Below are 20,649 nucleotides of genomic sequence, written 5' to 3' on the forward strand. Positions count from 1 at the left end.
CCCTTTATAGCATAGCATACAACAGCTGAACACCACATTTTAACAGATAAAATGTAATTTGTCTGTTTAAATTAATTCAAGAATAGACGTCACCAAAATCATGTGACCACTCTTACTCACTGTTGTGTCTTCATCTTGAGATCCCGTCATTACAGTAGTTAAAATACAAATAAATAAATACAATATAATACATTACAGGTTGACTTAGAGGCATTAAATCCCTCCCCCCCAAAAACAAATAAATTAAATTAAGTGTTTTTGAGTCGAGGTTTAAGGTCACTGGTCAGATGTAGACACAGAGTTTTATTTGGTCTGGGATTCAGAGGTGTCAGTGTGTCTGTCCCAAATAATCTGTAGTTGTTCTGTAATTCATATATATATTTGTGTTCAAAATAATACTTTTGACCAAATAAACCCAGTGTCCACATCTGACCAGTAACCCTAAAACTCGTCTCCGTCTCATTTCACCCAAAACCGCCACAACATGCAGAACAAAAACAAAGGAATATTTAAACACAATTATTAGTATTAGCAGGTGTTTACTGGAAACATGGGAGCGACATACGTTTAATTAATTAAACAACAAAAAAACTCACAGATAGACAGTAGAAATACTACCAACTCATTATTTTACTGTAATCATTTTTTGTCACAATATAAAAATTGTATTTTGTGACATATCATGTATTAAAGCTTTTAGGTTTTTACTGTGTGACAAACCTGACTGAAACCATTACAATCACTAGCATACAGTGAGTTGACCATGTCACTGTAAAATTGGTCTTTGAGATTTTGTCTGAACAGTATATTTAATTAATAGTCTTAGTCTTTAAAAACCTCAAAAGTCATTGTTTTGTAGCAATGCTACATTGCACATCACATTATCTTAATGATCTATATAGTAAAGTACAGATCATTAAGATGATGTGATGTGCAATAATAAAAAAAACAATATAATAATAATAATAAAGACTATATACAATATTTAGTATTTTTTTATTTTCTGTAATAATGTCCCATGATACCAAACAATCTTAATCCCAGGATTCCATGGCTCAAATTCTACAGTAAAAGTATGAATAAAGTGAAGACGTCCTGCTTGCCTGCAGTTCCCATAGTGACCTATAGGTGGAGACATTGGCTGATGATGCAATCCAACACACTAATGCAGTAACATTGCAACAGTGGCTGAGATCTATCACGTCACTTTGCAGTGTTTGCTACTGTCCCTCACAATGTGATTTAATGTCTCTGCAACCTGCGTGACGTCATAGGCTTACCATAAATAAAACACCTTTCTTAACCTCACTGTTATAATACATAGTAAATCATTAATATTTCTCCCACTGTCAGTCAGTGAGTTGTGGCACCTTTAGAAAGAACCTGTTTGTTTAAGAAATAGAAACATTTGAACATTTTCAGGGACAAAATGTATTTTACTTTTCAGAGCTTTACTTTTGTACAGCTTTGTAGACGAGGACCTCTAGCGGTGTGTTAGTGGTATGACAACTCCCCCCTGTTTTGACTCATTCTAGGATTGTTTTTTGACTGTTAATGGATTTAGTGATGCTGACATAAAAAACATAACATTGTGATGCAGTATGATAGGAAAAAAAAGAATAAAACCATGACAATTCAAAAACTATATATGAATAAATAACCATGTGTTTCATGTATCATGTAACACATTAGCTTCTTAAATGTAAATGTCAAAACCCTTTCTTCCCGAATAATATTCATTTTTTTGAAGAGATAAAAATTATGTTAAACCAAAGAGCACAAGTTAAATAAAGACATCATTTAGTTTTTCATTTAGAATGAAATGTGATTTTTTTTATTTTTTTACATGTATACTAGATTTAAAAAAAATCTAAAAACTGCTTATTAAAAATTACAAATAAAATATAACACATACAACCATGTTTTTCAACCTTGGGAACCGTTGTGATCCCAAGTGGGGTTGGTTGGAAATTTGTTTAAAATAATTACTGATTATTAATATATTGTACATTTTTCTTTTTCAAATTCAAATGCGACACAGTCTTAAACAACTGTATTCTATACTTTCAAATTCTCAAATCTAAATCTACCAGTAAGTAAAGAAAAGAAGAAGGAGAAAAAGCAAGATAAAGAAAAAAAAATTAATATATAAAATAATAAAAAAAAAAAAATAAAAAAAAATTTAAAAAAATGAGACTGTAGATAAATGATGATTAAAAAAAATAATTTCTTCAAAAATAAAAAATACAAATACTGTACTATTTTCTTTTATCTTTCATTGTCAAAAGAATCCCTTGATAAACAATGCAAAACAATGCAATTTAATTAAAAACTAATCCTAAATGAAATAAATAAAGAAATAGTACAAATGAAGAAGAAGCCTATTTATTTAAATTCTGGCTCTACAGTAAACAATGCAAAACTGAATAATAATTCCTTTTCTTTTGAAAAGTGCAACTGAAAATGTATTTTGTGCCTTAACAATTGGACTTTAAAACAAATCCCATATCAAAGAAATAATATAAATAAACAATGGCTTTCATTTTCTCTCTCTTGTTTCTCCCTTTCCTCTCTGTGCTCCTCTTACCTTGGATTTCACACGTTCTTTCTTTTTCACCTCTTTCATTTTGTCTTGGGGAAGCCAAAGTGCTTCCACACTTCTGTTTTAAAACACGGTGGTGGGTCCTGAATTTCAAATTCTAAATAGATTTCCCCCTCTGCTGTTAAAAAAGTCCTGCGATTCAATTTCAGAGTATTGATGTGAACCGTGACACCTTTGAATCGATTTTGAACTGTCTCACGATTAACCTTTACATCCCTATTATATGGAGACATGAAACACAAGCATGCGATTGAAACCTGTGTGTATTTTAATGAGTGACCCAGAGGTCAGACACAGAGGGCCAATGATCAAACAAAAACTACAGTGGATCACGTTTGACCGAGCTTGGCACGTACAGCAATCAAAGACTCAATTTATAACCCCGCCCCCTTTCTCACACACACGTATACAGCTTCTTCTCTAAAGTCAGCTTCAACACAACAGATTCACAATAGCATTTTTGACACAGTCAACACAACACAGGTTTGTAATCGGCCCGTTTTTCTCTTTCTCGCTTTACTTGACGTGTTTGGAAAAAACGCAGGACTGGAACCGTTTTGTGTGTTTGTGAGCGTCTCTGTGGAAGCAACTGTAAAAATAACAAGCACACATGCACTGTTGACACTCACATACAGACTTCATGCCCCAGTGCCTAATAAGACCATCCCATATCTCCAAACCAGAGGAAGAGGTGCTGAAATGAAACTCCAACAGCATGCGTTTGGCTCAAAGGCAATTCTGAAGTTCTCTAAGACTAGTGCTGCTGATGCAGAGTGCTCATGCTTGCTGGAGCATTTTCAGTCATTGAGTGTGTTTTTTGTTTTAGCACCATGGGAATCTCTCCATCACCCCCCTTCTCAATCCGACAGCAGTGAAGGATATTCCCTTTTCTTATGACCCTTGGTAAAAGATCTGCATGTTTGCTGTGGAGAAAACTAAAGCATCCAATGAAACGGTTCAGTTGTCACACGATGGTGACAATGAATAAAGAGTCTCAGCAAAATGCAAAAGGCTTCACAACACATCACAGGTCATCAGAAAAGCTCTGTTTGCATTCATTAAAAGCTTCTTTCCTTCCTGTTTCATAACAGTCATCGACTTAAGTTGAGGCAAGAAGAATATTTGACATACTCTGTGACACACACACACATGCGCGCGCGCAGTAAACACCATCAAACAAAGAAGTGAAATAAAATTATCTGCAGGGCTGAACAGACCCTTTCCCAACATTAAAGGCAATGCAAAATGTCTGTCAGCAGTTCAGTGATTCACGTCGACCAATCACGAAAAGACATTTTAGTGCCCGCCCCGTATGTCTTTTTGCACCTCTGGAGCTTCTCAGGCATCCACAGTTTATCACTCGTTTGATGTGTTCTTCTAGAAATCCCTTCAAATGTCCTTCAACCTCCAGAAAGTAAATCCAAAGACACCATGTTGCTTTGATCCACATGTGCCTCCATGAGGTCCTGAAAGCTTATCCTCCATCATAACTGTCTGCATTGTCTTCAGCGTAAAATCTTCCAAATAAAATCCCACGGCCGTTGAATCTCTCAGCTGGTCCCACCTTGGGGTGCATTACCTGCTGTGACCCACAGAGGGAGTCAATGATCCAGGTTTGAGAGCTGGCATTGTTCCCAGTCTGCCTGTGGGTCTGAGGAGAACCTGGGCTTCTTTACCCAAAGCTGTGATGGAGGTCGTGGTGATGATGGGGGGATGGGAGGTGGGTGGGGGGGGTCACAGACATGGGCTCTATCACTTTCTGCTGTGGAGGTTCTCTTGGAACTTGGTGCTTGTGTAGAGGATGTGAAAGCCCTTCTTACTGATGGTGTCATCGCTATGGAAACGGATCAGCATTGTGTCTCCAGGCGAGTATATGTCCTCCCTCGGCTGAGGAGGGACGGATACAGTTAGACTTTTGTGGTTAGTTTACAATTGATATAATCCATAAACACACGTTAAACAGCAACTATAGACACCTCTATATTAAAGTCGCTAATGATACCTGAACTTATCCATGAATGATTGATCAGAAAAAAGAAATCTAGTATTTTCTGTTGTTTAATTGACTGCTGCCAATGCGATTTTGTTGTATTGTTTAATCAGTGCAATGACAATAAAGCTTCTATATTCTATATAGGAACAGTAGCCTATGCAGCCATTGCATGTTAGCAGAGCAAATATGTCTATTATCTGTAGGGATGTCCCGATAAAACTTTTTCATTTCCGATATGATAACGCTATTGCAGCCTTGCGTATCGGCCGATACCGATATTGATCCGATATCAGGATGAATCATACATGCCTTTTTTTTTTCTCTCTCTTTTATCTTTAACATAAAAAAAATACTTATTTTGTAGTGTGGAATGTTAGAAAAGGCTTGAGCTAGTGATGTTACTCAAACAGAGAACAATAGTCAGCAACAGTAGGTTTGAGAAAAACTGACCCATTTACTATTAACCAATTGGTTACATACTTTATTTTACCTTCAACATAATATCTACAGTATTCTACAATTGAATAAAATAAATAAAAAAAGAAAAAAAGGCTAATATTTGACCAATATCGGATCGGGACACCTCTAATTATCTGTGCCATATTTATTTATCTGACCAACAGGTCAGTTTATATTTTTTTATTGCGGGTTATGGTAATGTATATAGTGTGCTGAGTAGCAGTATTATAGTACTATATATTCATATTTATTTTTCCAATATTTTATTTAAATGTGTCATATGTCCTTCCTCATTGCTCATTCTTGAAGAGCACCTCATTTTGTTATGTATGTTGACAATAAAAGCTCGATCTACCTACCTATCTATCTATCTATCTATCTATCTACGTATCTATCTATCTACCTATCTATCTATTACCTATGAGCCGAGGTAGTTCCACCTGTTTTTGGTCCCCTCGTGGACCCATTATCAGTCATTGGTTGTCTCCTCGTAATGATGTTATAAATGATTTGGCCTTGAATGCCCCATTTTGGACGTGACAACTCGTAATGAACCAATCCCTGCTGGAGAGTCTTTCAGTTTCAACCTAATCTAAAAAAAATAACCTCAAATTTCTGTTTAAATGAATGCCTTTGTGTCTCCTTTTCAATACAATCTTTAAAAATGACAATTTGATTTCTAATTTCACGGTAGCTTGCTTAAGCACCAACCAACAACCTGAATCTTGTATTTATATTCAACAAAGAGAGCTTATATTTTTACCCCTGAGCCACAGAAGCGACCGAGTCTGTGTGAGTTGATGTCATAGCCGTTGTACAGCTCGATGTAGTCGTAGCCGCAGTCGGCCTCCTCCTCTACCTCAAAGGTGATGAAGCTCAGCTCGATGCCGTAGCCCTGCTCCGCCGTCAGCAGCCACTCACAGTCTGTGTGACCAGGATAGTAGTTGTCACCAAACTGGGAGTGTGAGAACAGGTTCTTCTGGCGTGCTTCAGCTTTCAGACGACCTCCACACTCTGATAGGACACAATGAAGCAAAAAGGGTTTGTAAAACAATAGTTTTTAGTGAAATCAATGAGGCATTTAGGACATTTCCAAATCGATCAAAATATTTATTCTGCCTGCGTGTGTAAGAGAACACCACTAGAGGGCGATGTTGCTACAAAAACAGCTAAGACTTATAGCAGGATAGAGTTATTGAAACCAATAGAAGCAAGGGCTGTGTGTGAAATGGTACACTAACATACTATACATCACAAACTCAGTGAGTATATACTGTCTGCTATATACTATAAGTATGATTACAATGCTGACCATTCACAATACAGTATACTTACAGATTTCATTTCAACCCTACTGTACAACAACAAACCTAAAGCACACTGAGGCTAAATATCTCTGTTGATTCTCCACCTTTGAAAGTTCTGAAAATACTTTAAGCGAGAAAGTGACCAAGTAGCATATCAGCATGTGGTCATTTGATATTTACAAAAGCTAACAGAAGACATTAGGGCAGTGGTAGATTAGTGGTGAAGAAAGCAAGTTTATAATTGGTGGGTCACCGGTTTAAATCTCACCTTGGCCAACACTGTAAGATGTTCAGCAAGTCCCTTCACACTAACTGCTCCCCGCAGAGATTTGAATTGCCCCCCGGGGACAAATAAAGTTTCAAAAAACAAAAATTGAAGATATACTTTTGTTTTGGAAAGGGGATGTTTGACCTTTAGCTTGAAGCTAGTACTGTGACAATTTTACATTCCGCTTGCAATGCATCATGGGGCAGTTAAGTATGACTAGAGGTGCATACTTAAAAAATGTCCCGTTATAGTATACATGCAGGTATTTCTCACGTACTCATATTTTTCATACTATCTAATAGGGGGTGTGTATTAGCTGGCATCTGGCGATATGATTCGTATCCCGATACATATGTCACAATACAATACGATGCAATGTATCCCGATATTAAAGTATAAGGTGATTTTTGGCATTAACATGCCATGTGCCAACAACTTAAAATAATAAACCAATTTTGACTTTAGTGCAACATGACTTTAGTGTAACTTAACTTAGGTATATGCATCAAACAACAAAACAAATGCAGAAAGTTGTTTTTAGTATTTATTGAAAAAACACCAGCAGGTCAACATGCCCAGGTTTCAGAGCACTTCTTTGTGCAGTTGCAATGTCTCCTGCAGTGGAAAAAACTTTCCTGGGTAAATTAAGGTAAAAAAATAAATAAAAAAATTGATATGGATGCATTTAAAATCGATCCGAGAATTGCGCAACGTAATATCGTGATATATCGCCAAATCAATTTTTTTCAACACCCCTACTATCTAATGTGAGCGCACTACATACTAATTTTGACGTCAGACTTAGTATGAGTAGTATGTTAGTACGCTGTTTGAAACATGGCCATAGATTGGCTGCTCCCGCACGTACGTACCTGTAGAGTGAGTGGCATGGAAACCCTTCCGTTGGACCGAGGCATCAGAGATGAAGCGCAGGTACATCTTGTTCCCGGTAGAAACCATAGGCTCTGGAATCTTGTTACCACACAGTCGACCCAAGATGGCCGCCACGTCGCTGTCCCCATCAAAGGCCTCCAGATGGTCGTACGCACATTCCTGATGCTGCTCGATCTCAAACTCGTTGAAAGTCTAAGAAGTGGAGACAAAGAGAAATGTACGTGTTGATAAATATGACAAACATGCTATAATAACAATGTGACTGGGCAGCAGTGGCTTAGAGGGCTGTTTAACAACAATTGGAGGGAGGGTGCTTTGAATTCCTCTCCATCCTAATCAATGCTGCTGCATCCGAGGAGACGAGGCCTCACTCACAGTGCCTCTTATCGAACGTGAAGAGCTGTGGCGTACATTCAGCACTATGATGCTGTCAATGACTAAATGTTTCTGTAAGACTTTGCATCTTAAAAAAGCTAAACAAATTTGAATCCAAAAACACAATTTAACTGGGAAAATCTTCTTTGTTTATAGCTCTAAGGGAGAAAATGTTTTTCATTGGAGACTGAAATGACGCTATAATAGTATATGCATAGGGCTAACATGTTTGAAATGTTGCTGCTGAAACAAAATAATTTTATTTATCTTAATCAGCCCAATATCCTGATTCGATTCTATTCTGATTATTGAGATCATCGTTTTTTGATTTGTAAAGGTTAGCGATTCGATGATCAATTATTCAGTCAGCTTCTCTTTAGAGGGACGCCACACTGCACTTTCAATATTGTATAGTGGGATTGAAATATACAAACTAGGAAGACTCACCTGGTTGAAAAATATAAATAATCGTTCCTTTTTACAATGATTCATAATTCTGAATAAATAAGCTTGATCCTGGTTGATCCTTTAAAACATGATTAAACACAAAGCCTGTTTAAAAAGTATGAACTATTCATATAATTTGAAAGTCACATCAATGTTAGTGTGTTTTAGTATTTGTATTTACGCTATTTGTCCTGCTTTTTTCTTTGACCCTGTTTGCATTTGATAAGGAGCGGGTTTGTGATCCCTGGAAGTTCTGTTCAACATCTGAACAACTCAATGACATTATTTCATCAGATTGGCATGAAATACATAAAGACACTGAAGTGCTGAAATGAGGCCATCAGTGGGTTCTGGTTTGTGATGGTTTTGAATTCTTGTCACACTGACCTTCTCTGGGTTGTAATGTAAACACTAATTTACTATACTATTATAGCTGCTGATGACATGAGTCTTTGGTTACATAAGAGGTATGAAGAGATTTCTGTGCGTGAATACAGTACAGACTGTTTGTGTGTGACACTGCTCACAAGTGGACTTTAGGAGGATTATTATTATGATCGTGAGCTTGTGGTTTTGAACATTCCCCCAGTGAAACACAACCATTATTTTGACAAAGTCGTTTTCTCTTAGATTAATTTTCATATTTTCCATGATCATATTGGTTCAGGCAGGTAGTCAGAGTGTGATGAACAGTTTGAAAAAGTCCAATGACTTTGTAAATACAAAACATTACATGCAAGGTCATCTCGAGGAACGTGTGCTCCAAATGTTCCCCAAGAACACATGACGTGAAAGAGCACCTGAGTTCAGTTGCAGCTGATGATAAACCTCAGTGTTCTTATGACCTCGCATCGACCTTTTATTAAAGCTAACAGGCTTTGGTCATGTGTGATGCTGTCGTGGACAAACCTCTGTATGTGAATATATGGTACACACATACTGTATACACTTTCTTTGGAGAAACACTGTTCTTCTTGGGTGTGTGTATTTTGTGATGCTGCTTTTTCATCTACCAACCAGCTTTCCATTTTCTGTAATGAGCGTAAATAGGAGTCCATTGTTTTACTTACGATACAATATTGATATTGCTGCCTTGATAATTGGTCGACACATACTTTTATTACTTACTTTATGGTGTGGATTGTTAGAAAAGACTTGATGAAGTGATATTACACAAACAGAGAACAACAGTAAGCAACGGCAGGAATGAGAAAAACTGACCCATTTAGTATTAACCAATGGGTTACAGACATTTTAACCTGAAACACAAGAATATTCTACAATAGATTAAAATAAAAAATAAAAAATAACTTCAATACATCCAATAAAAATACTCAATATACGTAAATAAAAAGTGCAACATAACCACTAGTTTAACTTAAACATAAACATATTCTACAATTGAATAGAATAAATAAAAAATAAACTAGAAGACCCTAAAAATTCACCAATAAAAACTATTTAGATTCCAATTTAGAATCTGATTTGTTGATATCTGACCAGATATTGGATTGGGACACACTTACTAAACATCTTACTTCTTCTAACAAGCGACACTGCACATTTGACCTTTTTAACCATGACTGACAGCTACCATACTTGAAACAATCTTGATGCTGGGAAAACTGGTGCACTGCTGGATCTTCTTTAGAAAACCAGAAAAAAAGTCCAAACTTCTGTTAACCTTAATTTTTTTTAGATTTGTCCAGTAAAGCAATATGAAAAAACAAATATGTGATTGTGCAGTGACTCAGAAAAGGTCTGTGCATTCATGCTCAACACGACCATACACACATGTGGACCCAGAAAAGACACAAAGACACAGATGGTCTCTGCTCAAGGCCTTTTTCTAACGCATGAGCAAACGCTTACTGTTAGCCTGAATATACAAATGTGCACATTCTGCCACAATTTCATTTGGGTTTCATAAGTGGAGCACAAAGGGAGCCAATGAGGGAGGAGGGAAGGGCATCTGAGACAACATATTTTGGGGGGGGAAGGATCGCAGTCAGATTTAAATATAGTCAAAAAAGAGAAAAGTCATATTGGTTGATGCACACTTACAATCTTAACTCTGTGTCCCGGCATGGCTGCAATGTCCCAGGTGCACTCCTTCCGGCTTGGATACTTGTCTGGCCAGTTTGGGCTGCTCAGGCTCCCACTGGGGCTGAGGATCTTGTGCTCACACTCAGCTGGACACACACACACACACACACACAAGGAGGAAGTTAGAATCCCGGCTGCAGAGGAAAAGGTTGGAGGAAGTGTAGAGGAAACAGGAAGCAGAGAAAGCAGAGAAAGCAGAGAGCCAAACGAGAGGGAACATTTTTTGGAAAACAACGTCCTGATGACAAGTTCAGCCTGAACTCCACATTAAGACATGGTTCGCATGGTTTTTATTATATGGGCTTACATCAGGACATGTACAAGATATAAAACATTTGACAAATATGTTAAAACAAGGCTGGTGGTGAACTAATAAATTCATGATTACACTATAGACATGACGGGCATTGAAATGTCAACCTGAACTACATTATGTTAGAAAGCAAAAATATTCTATGTTGCAATGAGTTGCATCTAATTGTGAATAATGTATCTTTGAGCCTGTGAAAATCACCAGTTGGATTTGAACCGACATTCTCCGCACAAGGAAATACTGATGCTAAACATTTGGTCACCAAGCAACCAATGTGTTAACACTGAGATATTTCCGTCTTCCGCACTATCTCATGTTGCTGTAATGGCAAGATATTTACAAATACTTCTGAACAGGGTCATGTGTGATAACCTTTGTGTAATTTGTCTTCAGTGGGAATTGAGGAGATTTGCTGGTTATATTAAAAAAAAGTTTTTCCAGGTGTGGAATGTTTATAATAGCCTCAAAGCAAGAATATTGTGCGTTCAAACTCTTCCTACCCTAAGAATCCTATTTTTCCCTCCAACGTTACCCTTTATACACAAAGGGCCTGATTTACTGAAGGTTTGTGTGCGTAAAAACAAACTTGCAATTGCAAGTCATTCATATTCATTAATGTATATAAGTCCCGCCTTCGTCCATAAACCCCTATACAAATGCAAGAAAGAGCTGACTTCGCCCAGCCTATAGGCTTCAACTTCTTGGAGTGGGCCACTGTCAATCCAAGTGAATGTGCGTACACCGTCACAACAGTAAACAGGTATCACTCTGAGCAGCAGAGCGTCATGGAGAAGTGCACCGAAACACCAGTTACCCATTCCACAATTGCCAACGTGTAAAGCTTCTACTAAAAAAGAAATGAAAAGAACGGGTACAAAGCTTGTGGATAAACGTCTTCGTGACCGCAACAGAATTTATCTCGGAGCTGCTTTTTAAAGGAGGAGGGACTTGTGGCGTTTAAAAGGATTCAGAACAGACCAGGATTTGGCGACATTTCTCATGGACAGGTAATAAACATGTTTTAATCAAAAGGTATGACACTAGTTTTTGTAGTTATGCGACTTTGTTATGTTTTGCAATGAGCGTTCACAAACGTAGGCGTAGCTTCTGGTAGATCGGCAGAGGCAGGGGCAGGAAGTAGAGCTGTTGAGGGCGGAACATCGAGATCTTCTCTAAGGAACTGTTTTTTTTTCATCTCTTCCACTAACATCTCAAAATTTTCCAAAATTTTTGAAAGATAACACTAAATTCAACATTTTTTCGCCCACTATAATCTGTGTTGCAACCTAAGTAAATCATATGCAATGGGTGAACATAGCACATTCAATCTATTAGCATGTGCACTAAATTGACAACTCTTTTTTTTTCCCCTAAACCTTCCACCTGCAGCCTATTCCAGATGATGGGATGGTTTTTATTTTGAGGCTGGAACATGTGCATGTGTTAACTTTGGAACACTCCAAACAATCAATCAATTTAACTGAGCAAAGTCACCACCACAAAGGCAGCCGTGTCTGAGTCTTTCCCTTTATCCCCAGTTTTGGTACTGACCTGTTTTGAATCCAAATAATTAGTTGTGAAATGCCTCTCCAGTTGTCTTTGATTTGTGTCAATTACATTCCAACCCTTGTGCTTTCTTAGTTGGAAATTTGAAAATATTTTCCATGCAGTGCAGTTTATGTTCCATGGGAATTTGAATAGTTACAATCTGCTTTCCACAATATCCAAACATTTTTTGGGAAATTAAAGTAAAGATAATAATCATACTGTGTCATGATCACTTTGTGTCTTCCTGTCATTATAAACAATTGTTATTACTGAGACCAATAAAGAGCTACCTTTAAGGCATGTGAACAGCACATAATACCATCTACAAGTTAAATCCTTTCCATATAAACATGCTAGAGGTCCGTCCCTCATGTGGACACAAGCTGTGTGATGGGAATTTGAAATTGCATGACTGCATGGTTACTGGGTCAAGCTGGTCTAAGGCACGAATAAACACATCCATACACATTACACACACATGCACAGGAAAACAGTGTTCCACGCAAATCTTACAGCCAACCAGATGTTTGAAACATGAGTCTTTTTATGAGAAGCAATGGGAGCTTTCACAGAAGTGTGTGATGTAGTGTGTGGACAATGTTCAAAAGTTCAACTTCAAAGAGCGTATAGAGCACAATGTGTGTATTCATCAACAGTTGTGTGCAGTTGGCAATGTGCAAATTATATTTTAATAAGTGATGTTTTCCGCCGGTGAATGCAGATGTAGGAATTTATAATATTTTCATATCTTGACGTATCTACCGATTTCAAAACTGATTATTTTCACATTATTCTATACAGTAACACAGTCATTATCGTAAAACTTGATGTACAAGAGAAGCAAAATATTTGATAAAACTCCTATTTCAGTATCAAATTCTTTATCAATATCATTAAAGCTGCTGGAAATGAAGACATAGTGTAGGCCTCAAAGATCATTTACTTGAAAAAGATGTAAAAGGTTGAAATTGCCACTCAAATAGAGTTGGGTGGTATCCAAATTTTGAAAATTATGACGTAAGGCTCAGGGTACGTTCACACCGAACGCGACTGTAGCGACTGCAGTCTCTTCAATCGCCCGTGATGAGTCGCTTGAACATAGTGGTGCTTTTCACTCCATCACTTCATTGCTCCAGTGACGTCATGACCAAGGAACAGTGTGTGTGTGTGTGTGTGTGTGTGTGTGTGTGTGTGTGTGTGTGTGTAGCTGTCTACAGAGCCGGATGACAGGGGAGAGAGAGGTCTGATCACTTCTTCTCCGTCCATACGATTACAGCACTTGTCATTTACAGCGCCGCTTTTACGGTTTAAATGATCAACTTACGGAGTTACAAAAGGATGAGTTCACTCAGAATCTAGGCTTATTCAAGGAGTTAACGGCCCCGGTATGTTGAGGAAGCCTCCGCTGCAGCCGTCTCACTGTAGTTAGAGGGAGGAGCTTCTGCCTCGGCTCTACAGACAGTGAAGGACGGGGGAGTTGTTGCTTGAAAAGTTAAAATTTTTCTACTTTGAGCGACAAAGTTGCGCTTGAGCTAGTACCTCAAATCACGCAAGTTATGTCGCTTGAGGGGAGATAACTTGAGGTTGCGTCATTTGCATTGATTTGAATGTAATCTAGTCGCTTCAGTCTCTCGCCTACGCGCTGTCACATAACGACAACCCATTCAACACATAAGTGCTCCTGGACATAGAATCATGTTTAGGCATTAAATACATTTTATTTAATATCTAATCGTCATCACTTATATACTGTAAGCACATAGCATTGTTTTTAATGGCAGTGTTAAAACTGCTATTTTTATGACCCCACGGTATAAGGTGTTACCGTATTACTGCCCAAGCCTACACCTCAAAAGTTTGATCTCCACTGTAAACACTCTTACTGTCGTTGTCGGAAAAGTTTTGCACATTGCATTGTGGGATTTACTTCATTCATACTGTGATTGTGTTAGCTCCTAAAAACTCTACCAAGTGACTTCCCAACACATTTCTTGTGTTATCATGGACTGAAAGTTGCCACAAAACAATGGCAAATGTTTATTTTGGGACTTACACTGAAAGATCCCAATCCGGCCAAAATTAAATGTCTTGCTGGGTGAGGTCATCTTAGGGAGAATACTGGTAAAAAACTAGAACAAAAATGGTGTCAAGCGAATCACTGTCCTTGTCTGGCTAGGAAACACAATAAATCACAGGCAATTAGTGCATAGTGATGTTTGCACGCGTCTTTATAAGTGCAAACATTTAGTAAATCTGCCCCTGTCTTCATGTGAAAAATATATATCTACAGCAGCTTTAACTTCCTTGAGAAAATTTCATCACTGATACAGTGACCAACTTGAAATAAAGATCAATGAGCTAACTTGCATTAGCCACATTAATGCAATTGCTAATGTTAGTTATAAAGTTCGAGTCTTATAAGACGAATTATTAGTAAGTCATTGTTAGCCCATGTCGATTTAGCTAACATCCATAGTGAGCTCCAACCTAAAAAAGTGAGGCCAAACACAATATTTAGAAAATCAGTGATGTTTGATGTGACTGTAGATGAAACTCACCTTCTTTACAGTCATGTTTGTTCTCATGGAGGACAAAACCATGTCGGCATTGGCACACATATGATCCCACTGTGTTGATACAGTCATGTTGGCAGCCGCCGTTGTCCTTGCTACACTCATCTTTGTCTGTAAGAGGAACAAATGCAAATATTACCTGTCTGAAAAACCCAAATAGGTGAAATAGAGGACAGGAAGGAAAGGAAAATAACTAAAAGGCAATAGAGGTTGATAATAGTAAGTAAAAGACAGTGAATTGACAGTAAAAGAGGCCTGGGTTTAAAATCCAGCAGTGGCAGTTTGTGATAAAACAACATGCTTATCCAAAACCTGCTTTTAACACAGATCTGTGAGTTAAAGCACAGCCAAAGCGTCATCAAGCTTGAAACTTCTCATAATGCCGTACCGCTACTATCAAGTGCAGAAATCCCTTTTTTTTTGTGGCTCAGGCAAAACTGCTGAACCAAGTGTTCTTTTGTAACTTGTCTGAAATACACAGCTTCACCTTTTCGGAAAACTAAAAACGGAAATCACAGAAGATTACAAAGGTTCAGTATGAGGCCATCACTTCAACACCTGGCTGATGACCACACAGGAAGACACAGAAGTGAGAGTGTGGGAGATAGTTTTATGTGATACATTAGGGTTTTTGGGAAAGATTGGGAAATAAATTCTGAACATCACTGCAGATGTGTCCAGAGGCATCAGCAGATGTATGTTCACATGGTTGATCCTGAGTCATCAGTGAAAGACTGGATGACAACCATGAATACTGCGATGAGTCACTGTAGAGTCAGTGACAGCTTAGGGAGATGGCATCCGGGGCAGAAAGATCTGGCAACCTGATCTGTGTCCTGTGAGATTAGGACGCCCAACCAAACTACGACAAATCAAGAGGAAAGATACCCCTGGGGTGCCCGAAAATGGGGGAGGATGAGTACCCCAGTCGGACGAACCTAACAGCAACAGCCCCAGGCAACGCACAAACGACTACGAGCATGCAATGCACATGTAGTAAAGTCTGCAAGAATATATGTGGCTTGAAGATCCACCAAGCGAAGATGAAGTGTCCAGTGGGGGGGAGCCAGGCCGGGACCACCTCACAGTGCCCAGAACCTCCAAGTGTTGACGACTGGTCCCCCGAGTATTAAGTCAAACTGGAGGTGAAATAAATGGCCCATCGCTACCTTGACTATCACCTTGCACTGAGTTGGATGGTTGGTTGAAATCCGTTGACAAGTCCCCACCACCTGGAATGTTCTAAACCTGAATATATCAACATGGCATACTTCCCAGGATCCTATGGCCCCATCCTTGTATATGCCACCCCAATCTCTACATTTGAGACCTTAAAGAGAAACAGGGTTCTCGCCTGCGCTGTTGAACGTAGGGGCCCCAGACAGTGTAATTTTTCTCCCCTACAGAGCAATGGTTGCCCCTACGTTCAGTTTTCAGCAATGTTGAGGGGATTTTCTGTTGTTTTTTTTCCTTTTTTTATTCGGTACCATCGTAATATTTGTTGCACACTTGGACACAAAAGGGACTTCCAGGCATGCACGGGTTGTTTTAATTCTCTTTTTAACCTGAATAACCGAGAAACACATACATCAACTGCACCATCTATTTAATACAGGCTATCTGCTCGGATGCTTCCTGTGCCTGAGGACCCCTACAGCCCTTTAGCTGCCCCGAGGCTGCCTGTGTGCACTGTATATACACCAATATAAACAGTGCTTCAATCAGACGTAGCGCACACGAAGCTGCTCGTCAGTCATGTGTATAACTTGTAACAGATCACTCTACATGCACCCGCACGGATGTGAACACCGTTACGTTGAAACGTGTTCGGGCTTAAAGAGACATCGGCTTCATTCTTGTCGGACAGGTTCGGGCTGTGTTCTCTCTGACCGGATGTTCTTTTTTTGGCCTGATTAAAGCTCTACTGTGTGCGTGTGTGTGCATCCTTCATGTGTATGTGCATCCTCCGCACGCATGTGTGTGTGTTCCAATATTACTGCAGGTCCCACATAACACCTCATTTAAATTGGAAAAGGGCGTCTTGGAATCAGTCTTTTGAATAAAATGTAATTTCTTATCTCTACAGTGTCTGTTCTTATTAGTGGAGGAACTATACCAACGATGAGTAACTATAACTACATGCATCATCACTAATTCAACAAATAACTTTTAGCTTTAAAGTAAGGCTGGAACAAAGCAAACAAACTTCAAACTTTTCTTGCAGGGCATGCGATCCCCCTACCTGAAAAAAATTCCTGGTGAGAACCCTGAGGAAAGTCACCAACTACTTCCGGAGGTGGCTTGGACAAGCTGCAGCTGCTCTTCAAATCCTCGGAGGAGGTATTTAAGGTGGCAAGAGGGGGACTTGAGCGTTCCAATGGTGGTCAAAGCTGGAATCCAAGTGTGGACTGGCAGGAAGTGGAAGGCAGAGGAGGCTGTCCAAGAGGCAAAGGTGGTTACATAAAGCCGGGCAGGGCTAGGATCCTTTCTAGCTTCCAAGTTTAACACCAGGGTGAAAGAGGATGTGAGACCAGCAGTGGAGGGGTAAAGATACAGCAAGGTTGTGGGGATGAAGCAACAGGGAGCATGAAAAAGATGGAGGGACGCACTTGAGAGGAAGGTGACCTGGACCTCGCATTCAATTACTTATCCAGGCAATTTGTGATGTGCTACCAAACCCAACTAACCTCCACACATGGGGCATTGCTAAGTCACCAGCATGCCTTTTATGTTCCAACCAAAGAACCCTTGAGCACATTCAGCAGCTGCACTACAGTACTTGGAGAAGGCAGAAACCACAGGAGGCATAACCAATACAATTGCTGAAGCAATCAGCAACAGACGTGAGTGGGAAAAGTGGTACTGTTTCTCCAAGAAAATCATTGCCTTTGTCAGAATTGGAAAGCAGACAACCCCCACAGCCAGACAAACACCTGCAGGTATCCTAGCCTCCGTAAGTGACTGGCAGTTGATTTATCTAGAGCGGCAGCGGAAGTACCTTAGCCACATTGCTGTTACCACCCTGTGCCCAGACATCGTCCTTGTGTCTGAGAACACCAAGCAGGCCATCCTGATGGAGCTGACAGTCCCACAGGAAGACTGACAGGAAGAAGCCTATGTGAGGAAGCTCTCAAAGTATATGGGATTGGTCAGCAACTGTCAACAGGCTGGATGGAGAGCGAGGTGATATGCAGAGGTTTTGTGGCTCGTTCTTTGGCCAGAGCTTTCAACATCTTTGGCATCAAAGGAGAGAGGAAAAGAAGAACCATTCACAGTACCACCAAAGTGGTAAAGAGGGCCTCAAAATGGCTGTGGCTCAAGAAAGGAGATCCTTGGAGTCGTGGTAGTTATCTAGCCATCAGGACACAAGCTGAGATCTCATCAACTTTGGTTGGGTCACCTGGATGAGGGTGTGTGATGTTGAAAGACCCGAAACACCCAATGATTCCAGGAACATCACTGAAGATGTGTCCAGAGGCATCAGCAGATGTATTTTCACACTGATAAGAAAAACAAAAGCATGTGATTAGACACATCCACTTGGTCTCACCTACAGCCACATTCTTGCAAACCATACTAGATCTGCTTTTAATGAAACTGCTAAATCCTCTTCTGCCAGCCAGTGTGTGTTTGTCTGTGTCTGCTGTGGTATTACAGTGCTATTGTAGGCTCAGTCTCACCCTATCGCAGGCTAAGAGGCTTTACAGTTGATGCTGCACACTGTTCATTGAAGCCGTCTTCAGGTCAAGCACAAAATGTCCACACCCTGTCACCTGTTACTGGCTGACACACACACACACACACACACACACACACACACACACACACACACACACACACACACACACGCACGCACACACACACACACACGCATACATACACACACACACACACACACACACACACACACACACACACACACACACACACACACACACACACACACACACACACCTACGCACACACACACACACCTACGCACACACAGATTAGGAGTATGTGGGAAGCTGTAGGGACCTCCCCAAAGCTGTTGGCAATAGGCAAAGCCAACCCCAGGCTATCTTGAGAGTTTCTGACAATTGAACCACACAACAATGTTGAAGACATTTGGTGAGTGTGTGGTTCTAAGCTTTGCTGAGCTGACGCTGCATTCCAGGTGGGATTCCAAGGACCAGCTCTACATGCTCACACTACAAACCACCTCAACTTCATTTCCATTCCTGTCATCCATGTCATGCTCCAACAGTAGATCTGAGAAGTAAATGTTGTATTGTGATCTAATTTTTGTTGGTTGGAATGTTATTTCTATTCTGAATGTGCATAATTTACTTTAGTATTAAGCTTGATGAGTTTTTGTAAACAAGGGATTCCCAATGACTTTGTACAAATGCAACACAAAACTAGTGAAAAGATCTTTGAAACTAAATCCAATAACAACTACATTTAGGTTTTTTTTTGTGGGTAAGGGTGGTACAAAATATCAAACCAGCCAGATAGGAGTATTCTCAGTGTAGGAACTGAGACACAGGTCTGGTAGGTACAAAATACGTACTTTAAAGGAGACATATCATGCCTTTAAATCCTTCCTTTTTACATATTAATCATACAGTTGTGGTCTATATAAAGTGGAACTGCAATGCTTGGGTCTGAATTCCTCATTATTATAGCTTCACAGGCCCCTTTTCTACCTCTTTTCTGATGTGCTTCTGAGAGCAACTTGTTTTGGTGCGGTCTCTTTAAATGCAAATGAGACACTTCATACCCCGCCCCCTCTCCAGGGTGCAGAGGTGACACTCGGTTCAACTCCACCCTGCTCGGCCATTTTTGTAGTTTGATAGAAGAGATACGATTATGTAGCGGCGCAGAAACTTTTTATTCACACGTTATTTACAAAATGTCAACAACGGAAGACTTGTCCATCCAGCCTTATATGTTTGAGCCAGAGTCGACCAGGCGGAGAGAGATGAAAATGATGATGAACCTGCAGAACAACGTCTTCATATGGATGTTAACAAGTAAGCTAACACAAGCGCCGAGCTAACGCTAGCGCCAGGCTAACGCCACGAAATGCATTTTATTAGTCTTTTCGCAGACAAAAACGGCAAAATGAAATGACTAATGAAAGCTTTAGACTTAAATTAAATCACGTAGGCCATATCATCAAGGATCTAAAACGAGCACACAGCGCTAACATATGAAGACGGTGCAACTGCTAATGCTAACAAAACAATGACAGGGACGTCTTATCATCACACTTTTTAGCGTTATTTACAGCTTACCGAAGTGCTCTGTTTGTCGTCTCCAAAGATAGAAGGAATTGAACCCTCAATCAGACAAAGTCTTTCGGCAAATCCTTCTTTATACTGGCGGAGGTTGCAGAAGCAGTCATCCTTGAAGTGCTTCGTGCACACAAAAATGACCTTACCCACAGATGTGGGTACATTTCCGTGAAAAATAAAACTCAACCAGGCACTTCGAAAAGGTTCTGATGCTGGGAGACGGTGTAATAAAGCGTGTGGGTTACTACATCCAACAACCGAACATTTTGACTTATCCTCTCGTAACTTCGGCATCCTTGAGCTTGGACTACAAAATAAAAGCGAGAAATAAAAATGGCGGATTCCTCGAAGTGTTGGGCCTGTAGTTGATGTCCTAATTTGGCAGTTCCGCTGCAAATACTGGGACGTTATTGTTCAAAAAACGTAATAGAGAATCGAAAAATCAAAACAGATTGAAAAATATGACCAAAACAGAATATAAAGAT

General features: G+C 39.6%; 1 protein-coding gene across 2 annotated transcripts in view; it reads right to left on the reverse strand.

Annotated features, from left to right (window-relative positions):
• Positions 1-2,987: 2,987 nt before the first annotated feature.
• The window catches only part of tll1 (tolloid-like 1), a 68,374-nt gene continuing 50,712 nt past the window's right edge, over positions 2,988-20,649 (reverse strand). The window contains exons 18-22 of one of the 2 annotated variants that reach the window (XM_028447573.1): positions 14,871-14,996; positions 10,410-10,537; positions 7,502-7,715; positions 5,818-6,068; positions 2,988-4,489 (exon numbers count right to left, since the gene is read on the reverse strand). In XM_028447573.1, coding sequence (XP_028303374.1) covers positions 4,355-4,489; positions 5,818-6,068; positions 7,502-7,715; positions 10,410-10,537; positions 14,871-14,996 — 854 coding nt within the window. In that variant the 3' untranslated portion in view covers positions 2,988-4,354. The remainder of the gene's footprint in view (positions 4,490-5,817; positions 6,069-7,501; positions 7,716-10,409; positions 10,538-14,870; positions 14,997-20,649) is intronic. The other variant, XM_028447566.1, reaches the window with a different exon arrangement.

The sequence above is a fragment of the Gouania willdenowi genome, chromosome 1 (genome assembly GCF_900634775.1).
Source record: "Gouania willdenowi chromosome 1, fGouWil2.1, whole genome shotgun sequence".
NCBI lineage: Eukaryota > Metazoa > Chordata > Actinopteri > Blenniiformes > Gobiesocidae > Gouania > Gouania willdenowi.